Here is a 9534-nt window from a genome sequence, read left to right as displayed (position 1 = left end):
GAATAGCGGGATAATAGGAGAGATGAAGACTCACATGTATTATGTATCTACTAAGGGAGGAGAGTGCTCAGTCAATGCTGACTCTCAGACGTCCTGTCTTATTAGTGATTAACATCTTAACCATAAAAACCGGTGTAAGGACTGTAATTTTTAGGTGTGGAGCTTCCTGTCACCTCCAGTAAGTGTTCCCTGGCCCCCTGGAATCATTTTACAGCAAATAAGGGTGGAGAAAGTTGCTAAGTGTAGGGCTGGGTCTGGATGATGCATGACATATATAAGTGGTGGCTTGCGGTGAAAGAAGATGCTCATTCCAGAGGTACCAAACCAAGTCATTTTGCCTAGAAGATCCTCTGAAGGTTAATAATGGTGGACCACAAAGCGATGTTGTCACTTTTGCTGGTGGCTGGATTCCATCTGAGTCGTGAGTACATTCATTGTTGAGTTGTGATTTCTTCAAGAAGGTCACATCTTCTCTTGAGGTCTTCAGGTTTTTCGTTGGCTGGCTCTTAATCTTTGGGATTGTTTTATGGTCTTCATCATCCTCTTTTCCCTGTAGATCTGATTCCAACTGCTTATTGTAACTTTGGAGAATGTGTCTAGAATTAGATAAGTTCCTTTACACCTCAAGTGGAAGGTTTGTTTTGGTTTGGTCAAGGAATATGTCAAATCTTTGCCAGCACCATTTAGTAAGCTCAAACGTACTGAATGAATGTACTTTCTAAAGGGTGTATAGCAGAACTAACAACCATCACCTATTCACATGAATGGTGGGATCCAGTAGCTGAGACCCCCAACAATATTAAGAACATAGGTCCTAAAGTGTGATTTTAGTGAAGCAGTACTGCAAATGTGGCCACCACTCCATTGACTTCTATAGATCTATAGGACCCTAAATTATCCCAATAACGGGTATCAAAAACTACTGTGGGAGGCGTTAGTATGTATGCATGACCACCACGTTGATAGACAGTGACTCAGGGATCATGGGACCACTCTTCTCTTGATTGCTGGAGGTTCTAGTTGAAGGACCTAAACAGATCCAATATCCTTTGGATATGTGACCAATGTTGGTGGGAAAAAAGCCCCTTTAGGCCTCTTCCGTTGTTCTATTTTATAATATTGCTAGTTCGTATTCGAGAGGTCCTACTAGAATGAGCTGATCTTCAGATCAATGGTGGAACCTCAAGTTAATGCTCCCTGCTTCACTAATATATTCAACTTTATCCTAAAGTAACTCAGATGCATGCCACCGAGCTCTCGGGACAGCAAGATGTTTCCCGAACTCCGGGACTGTCCTGCTGGATCTAAGGCAATTAGGAGCCATGCACATATGCACCATGAGATCACAAATTGTATATATAGCCATATAGCCACTTGACCTATGATAGCTCAAGCCATATGCTTACTTAATTGCCAACCAGCTACTTCATTACTGGGCCTGATCAAATTATCACAACAGTGCCACTTTTCTTAGGGCCAGTCACAGTTACCTGCTAATACTGCAAGCACTTACCTCATAATAGTGCCTTAATAACAGCTTTGGCCACATTACCTCTACACAGCACCGGCAATGGGCTCTATTACATGCCCTGCTCCTAAACAGTGCCCTAATAACAGTGCAACTGTGGCGCCCCTGACCCGGTCAGGCACCACAGAGTATTGCACCCATGCGGGGACAATGCTTCCAGGTAATTTCCAAAGGCCAGGATGAGGTGCACACACAAACACATAGTGACCAGGTCTCCCACACCACAAGAAGGGACCCTTGGGTAGCCAGTAGGGGTTAACTTTCAATTCCCAGCTAGGGGGTGTGTGCAGAGGCTGGTTGCTAGGAAGCAGGGCAGAGAGGAAGTGAGGGGAGTCGGGAGCTGGAGGTTGAAGTGTGTGGAAGGGAGCAGAGGGTCTCTCGTGTTAGACGGGTCCTGAGGAGTGCAGTAGCTGAAAGCGGGGGAGAAAGGGTACCGTGGGTTGGCCTGAAAGACATCCAGAGAGAGGGGTGGCTGAGTACGGAGATCCTGGTATCCGAGCACGCAAGGGGAAACAGATCCCCAGTACAGGCAGCAAATCATCCAGAGCTGCTTAACCTACAGGTGGGGGTACTTCATGCCCTCACCACTACTACACCGAGCTCGAGCCAAGCAGCAATCACCAGGCCCATAAGGGGACAGGGCCCGAAGCCATCCCACCAAGGCCACGCTGCCGGCAGACGGGCCAGAGAGAGGGGAGCAGGGTAGTAACAGCTTCCCTGGAGGAGTCCTACCACGCTTCAAGCAAGGGATCCTCCCAAACAAAAAAAGAGTGCAAGGAGGGCGAGTGGACAGCTACCCTCAGAACGGCCTCCTGGAATTCCTGGTTCCACCTGGTTATCACAGTGCCGCCCGGGCATCTCACCGTGACCTCCAAACAGTGAGTAAACACGTTAAAAGACTTCTTGGACTGTGTTTGAGTCATTCTGCGACCTGTGGTCCCACACACGTACACAGGGACCTGGGGCTTGCCTTACTCTCAGGAGGCTATTACAACCGACTGCACCCACCATCAGCCCCAGGCATCCCTTAACCTGCAGTGGCGGTCCTCACTGACCGCAATTCTGAGAGTGGCGTCACGACGAATCCCAAAACGAAGGTTCCCTACCTGTGACCAGACCGTCCCATCCCGTGGAGTCCCTAAGGGTAATACCCTGCTGCACCGCACCTGTAGGGCTCCACAGATCTGGCGTCACGAACAGGATTTGGACTAGACCTGTTCAGACAGGTGACCGTGCGCCTCAGAGGTCCGACCGCAAAAATCGAACCGCCGCCATATTGCCATCTTCAGAAGTGCGCGCTGCAGCCCGCGCGAGGGAGAAGAGCACCGCCCACAAAGAGGTGTGGCCGCCCCAGGATCCCCACAATTCAGAGAGCGTACTGACCCAGGAAGTGGAAAGGGAGCGCACAGATTTTTGAAGAAAAATGGACGCTGCAGGAGGTAATGCCCCTGGTCAGGGCGACGCAGCCCAAGCGATGCCAGCCCCCGTCGCGCTGGACGCAGCAGCGCCCGGTGCCGGTGCCGCGGTCGCAGCCGCGCCGGCCGAAGTCTCCCCCATAATGCCAGTTTCCTTACTGTATGTCCCAGGAGCGCAATGGCTGCCCCAATACGCCGGTAAAATAGACACGCTGACCGGGTTTAAGAAGAAGATCAACACCCTGCTAGACATGCACGCGATGACTGGTAAGCAGAGGGCCGCTGTGGTGCTAGGACAATTGACTGGAGCAGCAGAATTGGAAGCTGAGTCCTGGACCAATGATGACCGGGGCTCTGTTGAGACCATCTTTGCCAAACTAGCAGCTGCTTTTGAACACCGCACAGAGGGAGAGCTGAGGACGGACTTCTATAACTGCCGTCAGAAGCCCCAAGATAGTATAAGAGACTATGCCCTCAGGCTGCAGGCTGCACTACGGGCTCTCAAGCTGGTGGACCCTGTCAGTGATCAGGAAGGAAACCGGATGATGAAGGAACAATTCTTGCGGGGCCTGCGCTCTCCTGAGGATGGGAAGCAGATGAAGTTGTGGTCCCTGGAACACCCTGACGTGGACTTTGCCATTTTGAAAGACAGGGCAGTGAAAGCACTCCAACCTCCTGTGGACACAGACCCCGTCGCACCAGCATGGCCTGCCAGTTCCACGGCTGCAGGGGCGGAATCCTCCTCGCAGGCCCTGATAACTGCAAAAGGACTCAACACGCCAGCAGAGACCATAAATACACTATCCTCCCAGGTGCAACAGCTCACTAAGGACGTCGCACAAATCCTGAAAGCAATGCAGTTGCCCTCAGACACCAAAGTCCCTCATCGGATCCTGCTAGCTGACAGCCCAGAGGACGTCCCGTGGATGCGGAGGAGAAGAGGTCCTGCGACCCGAGGTAGGAGCAGTGATCGCTATGACTCATCTGGACAACCCATCTGTCGTCGTTGCCAGGAGGCAGGTCACTATGCAAGGGCTTGCCCTTTAAACGAGCCAAACCTGGGGCCGAGGGCCAGTCCTCAGGATTAAGAAGATCAGGCCCAGGTCGCTGCCGTGATCAGTACGTGGGTGGACGTCCTGTCCTGTCCATCGTCCTGGATGGGATCCCTACCCCGGCATTATTGGACACCGGCTCTCAGGTAACCACGATCCCGTATGTCCTGTATCGTAGGTTTTGGTCGGACGACGATCTCCGACCACCGGACCCCTCCCTCACCATCTATGCTGCCAACGGACAACCTATAGACCAGATTGGGGTCAAGGAGGTAACCATAAAGGTGGGAAGGCAGGAAATGAAGGGACAAGGACTGATTGTTGTGGACACTGATATTAGAGAAAGGAACCCGCAAATGATTTTAGGCACTAATGTCATAGAAAATTGCCTAGGGGAAGTGTTGTAGTTGCTTCACCAGATTGTTGAAGGTGCTGAGGGCAGGTCGCAAAGAGCCTTGCAAAAAGAGATCCGAATCATTCTGAGGAAGCAACAGGTAAAACAGACTGGCGGTGAGATTGGTAGTGTACGGGTGATGGATGCTAACCCCATTGTGATACCCCCACGGAGTGAAATGATGATGTGGTGTAGAGCAGCGGTAGGTCTCAGAGGACAAGATTACCAGGCTGTACTAGAGCCCACTCATTCAGACCACTGGCCCACGATTCTGACAGCCAGGGGGGTAGTTGATGTACACAAGGGACGAGTGCCTGTACGAGTGTTGAACTGTGGGGAGGAGGAAGCCAGACTACCAAGGTACGCTACCATAGCCAAACTGTTTACATGCTCAGATGACGCCATAACACCTGTAGGTCCCCTGGCACAAGCTGACTCAACAGAGGATGAGACCTCCCAAAAGCAGTTAGAGGACTGGTGCCAGAAACTACACGTGGGGACTGACTCTACACCCGTCTACCGGAAACATGGGGTTTACAGGGTCGTGCGGGAATACGAGCAGGTCTTTAGTAAGAACCCACTAGACTTTGGTAGGATCAAAGGGGTGCAACATCACATACCCACAGGCAGTCATCCTCCCATTAAGGAAAGACATAGGCCTATTCCACCAGCCCATTACCAGCGCACAAAGGACATGCTGAAGGACATGAAGGAGGCAGGAGTCATAAGGGACAGTTGCAGCCCCTGGGCAGCTCCCCTAGTCCTGGTGAGGAAGAAGGATGGCACGATGAGGATGTGTGTGGATTACAGACGGATAAATCAGATAACACACAAGGATGCCTACCCTTTGCCAAGGATAGAGGAATCCCTCGCTGCCTTAAAAACCTCCAACTACTTTTCTACCCTAGATCTTACTAGTGGCTACTGGCAAGTATCTGTAGCAGAGGAAGATCGGGAGAAGACGGCCTTCACCACCCGAATGGGCCTCTGTGAGTTAAACAGCATGCCATTTGGACTCTGCAATGCCCCCGGGACCTTCCAGAGGCTTATGGAATGCTGCCTAGGGCACCTCAACTTTGAGACCGTCCTGCTCTACCTGGATGATGTCATCGTGTACTCCAAGACCTACGAGGACCACCTGAAACACCTGGCTGAAGTCTTTGAAGCGCTATCCCGATATGGAATGAAGCTGAAACCATCCAAGTGCCATCTACTGAAGCCAAAGGTCCAGTACCTAGGTCACGTGGTCAGTGCAGAAGGAGTAGCACCGGACCCAGAGAAGGTCACAGTCATCCAGGAATGGCCCACACCTACTACCGTTCGGGAGGTACGTCAGTTCCTTGGCTTGGTAGGCTACTACAGAAGGTTCATCAAGGGCTACACGAAAATGGCAGCGCCTTTGCAAGAGCTCCTGGTAGGCCACCCAAAGAAGAAAGGAAAGACCTCCGGCCCGCCATTTCACTGGGGAGAAGCAGAGGAACACTCCTTCAGACAAATGAAAGGGGCCTTGACGGGTGAAGAGATCCTAGCCTACCCTGACTACAGTCTACCATTTGTACTGTATACAGATGCCAGTAATGTGGGACTGGGAGCAGTGCTTTCACAGGTGCAGGAAGGCAAAGAGCGTGTGATTGCTTACGCCAGCAGGAAGCTCAGGCCTACTGAAAGAAACCCAGAAAATTATAGCTCATTTAAGCTAGAGTTCCTGGCCATGGTATGGGCTATCACAGAGCGGTTCAAGCACTACCTGGCAGCCACCAAATTCACTGTCTTCACGGACAACAACCCCCTGACCCACTTGGATACTGCTAAATTGGGTGCCATGGAGCAGCGTTGGGTAGCCCGACTGGCGAATTATGACTTTACTGTCAAGTATCAAGCTGGCCGCAAGAACGGCAATGCAGATGCTCTGTCCAGGATGCCTCACCTAGCAGACGAGGGTGAAGATGTAGATGATCTTGAAGAGATTGAGCTGCCAGCGTTCCATCGCCATGGAGCAAAACAGTGTCGGCAGTTGCGTGCCAACCGCCAAGAGGTGACCCTGAACCCACTACCTCACTACAACTGGAAGGAGACCCAGGAAAATGATCCAGCGGTAGGCTTGGTAAAGAAACTGATCAACCAGCCTGGCGCCAGCCTTGACAAAGGAGCCCCACCTGAGGCACAGTACCTATGGAAGGAGAGGGGTCGATTATTCATCTATCAAGACAAACTTTACAGGAGCATCATTGACCCGAGGACGCATGAGAAGGTGTGGCAAGTGATTGTACCACAGAAGGATACGAGGATGGTGCTAGAAGCCTATCACAATGGTGCAGGCCACTTTGGTTGGAAGAAACTGGAGGCCCTACTTAAAGTAAGATTCTACTGGGTGGGCATGAGATCTGCCCTAGAGAAGTGGTGTCGAAACTGCGGGCCCTGCAATCTTAGAAGAAAAGACCAGCCCAGCCAGAGAGCACCACTCCAGCCAATCCAAACTAAACGGCCCCTGGAGATCGTGGCCCTGGACCATGTAAAGTTGGCACCCAGCAGACAAGGCTACAACTACGCTCTCACTATGGTTGACCACTACTCCAGATTCCTGGTGGTAGTACCAGTCAAGGACTTGACCGGTCAGACTGCAGCCAAAGCGTTCCAGACACATTTCTGTCGACCACATGGCTATCCAGACCAAGTGCTCACTGACCAAGGACCAGCCTTTGAAGCTGAAGTGTTTAAGGAGTTTTGTAACCTTTACGGCTGCAAGAAGATCCGTACCACACCTTACCATCCTCAGACCAATGGCATGTGTGAGAAAATGAACCACATCATTCTCGACCTTCTGAAGACTCTCCCATTAGAAGAACGAAGTCAGTGGCCAGAAAAACTGCCCGATCTAGTGGACATGTATAACAACATCCCTGTGAGTTCCACGAACTGCACACCGGCATACCTGATGAGGGCCAGACCAGGGAGATTGCCAGTAGATCTGGAAATGGGAGTTGAGACCCCTGAAGACCATCAACAAGGTGCTGATTGGGATTCCAACCGCCAAGCCCAATACAAGAAAGTACAAGAGTGTGTGGAGCGAAGCCTGACTCAGCAACGTGAGAAACAAGAAAAGGCCTACAATCGAAAAGCACCTGCTGTTCCTTTGATGCCAGGAGATATAGTTCTCAAGAGAAAGAGAAGACATCATAAACTTGACAATCACTGGGAAGAAGAACCCTATACTGTGTTGCCATCGACGCTTAGCAGTGAAAAGACATGCCTTATCAGCAAAGATAGAGGAAAAACAACAGCTGTCGTTTCTAGAGATCGCCTAAAGAAATGTCCTGAACAACTAAGAACCCCTGAAGAAATTCCCAACCCTTTGCCAGTTCAAGAACCAAAAGAAAAGATGATCCATACTGTACTTGGAGATTTCCCAGCAAGTTGGCCTCAATACAATGGAGCAGTAGTTATTCCAGTCATTACATTCCCTCAATCTAGAGAAGTAAGAGAACCAGAAGAACCTGTTCAGAACCTGGAAGAGCCAAATGTAGCTGAAGCAGAAGACCATGCACTGGTATCAATACCTAGTACACCCATTATTCACATTGAGACACATACATCGGGTGGGAGGACACAACCTCAGACAGATGACAGTATAGTACTGCGTAGATCAACCCGCAGCAACTTTGGTCAGCTCCCATTACGCTATAGAGAAAGTACAGTTTAGTTCAAAGTGACGGTATGAAATGTAATGTTTCACCTGTTTACGGTTAAGTAACGTTTAAGTGAAATGTGCCCACAAGGACTATTGTGAGACCTCTTCAAAATGTTTTCTTTACACTAGTTCACGTGCATTTTAAAAAAATGGACCACCGGTTATGAACTGGCTTTAACCACAAACTTTTGCATTGTAAAAAGTTACCTCCTTGGTATCAACCACAGAGTCTGCCTGTTGAGTGGCATGGCTCTGCACCAACAAGGGGGCACGCCTGTTTATGGGGCCTGCCCTCCAACACTCGGAAGCGGGTACGCCTGTTTATGGGGCCTACCTTACACCACTCTCCTCAGGAGAGGAAGATTGGAGGAAAGGTCTGGGGAATGTGATGGCCCAGCCCTGGTCACCAAAAGGACCGGCGACCTACCTCCCTGGAGGTTTTTGGGTGGGGTTCGGACATGTGGGTGGTTGGTGGTGGAATGGTACCTGGTATGTTTAAATGTAAATAATTGCCCCTGCGTGGGAAAAGTTTGTATTTACCTTTTTCTCTTGTCTTTGCAGCCCGAGGACGTGCTGATGATAACTAAGGGGGAATGTGGCGCCCCTGACCCGGTCAGGCACCACAGAGTATTGCACCCATGCGGGGACAATGCTTCCAGGTAATTTCCAAAGGCCAGGATGAGGTGCACACACAAACACATAGTGACCAGGTCTCCCACACCACAAGAAGGGACCCTTGGGTAGCCAGTAGGGGTTAACTTTCAATTCCCAGCTAGGGGGTGTGTGCAGAGGCTGGTTGCTAGGAAGCAGGGCAGAGAGGAAGTGAGGGGAGTCGGGAGCTGGAGGTTGAAGTGTGTGGAAGGGAGCAGAGGGTCTCTCGTGTTAGACGGGTCCTGAGGAGTGCAGTAGCTGAAAGCGGGGGAGAAAGGGTACCGTGGGTCGGCCTGAAAGACATCCAGAGAGAGGGGTGGCTGAGTACGGAGATCCTGGTATCCGAGCACGCAAGGGGAAACAGATCCCCAGTACAGGCAGCAAATCATCCAGAGCTGCTTAACCTACAGGTGGGGGTACTTCATGCCCTCACCACTACTACACCGAGCTCGAGCCAAGCAGCAATCACCAGGCCCATAAGGGGACAGGGCCCGAAGCCATCCCACCAAGGCCACGCTGCCGGCAGACGGGCCAGAGAGAGGGGAGCAGGGTAGTAACAGCTTCCCTGGAGAAGTCCTACCACGCTTCAAGCAAGGGATCCTCCCAAACAAAAAAAGAGTGCAAGGAGGGCGAGTGGACAGCTACCCTCAGAACGGCCTCCTGGAATTCCTGGTTCCATCTGGTTATCACAGTGCCGCCCGGGCATCTCACCGTGACCTCCAAACAGTGAGTAAACACGTTAAAAGACTTCTTGGACTGTGTTTGAGTCATTCTGCGACCTGTGGTCCCACACACGTACACAGGGA

At 51.2% G+C, this 9534-nt stretch overlaps 1 protein-coding gene across 2 annotated transcripts in view; it reads left to right on the top strand.

Moving 5' to 3' along the window:
* The first annotated feature begins 325 nt into the window (after window positions 1–325).
* Window positions 326–9534, top strand: part of LOC142250330 (uncharacterized) — a 51305-nt gene continuing 42096 nt past the window's right edge. For both annotated transcript variants that reach the window (XM_075322474.1, XM_075322473.1), the window contains exon 1: window positions 326–421. In XM_075322474.1, coding sequence (XP_075178589.1) covers window positions 364–421 — 58 coding nt within the window. In that variant the 5' untranslated portion in view covers window positions 326–363. The remainder of the gene's footprint in view (window positions 422–9534) is intronic.

This window comes from Anomaloglossus baeobatrachus, chromosome 9, assembly GCF_048569485.1.
Source record: "Anomaloglossus baeobatrachus isolate aAnoBae1 chromosome 9, aAnoBae1.hap1, whole genome shotgun sequence".
NCBI classification, from domain to species: Eukaryota; Metazoa; Chordata; class Amphibia; order Anura; family Aromobatidae; genus Anomaloglossus; species Anomaloglossus baeobatrachus.
This window is presented reverse-complemented; position numbering and strand designations above follow the sequence as displayed.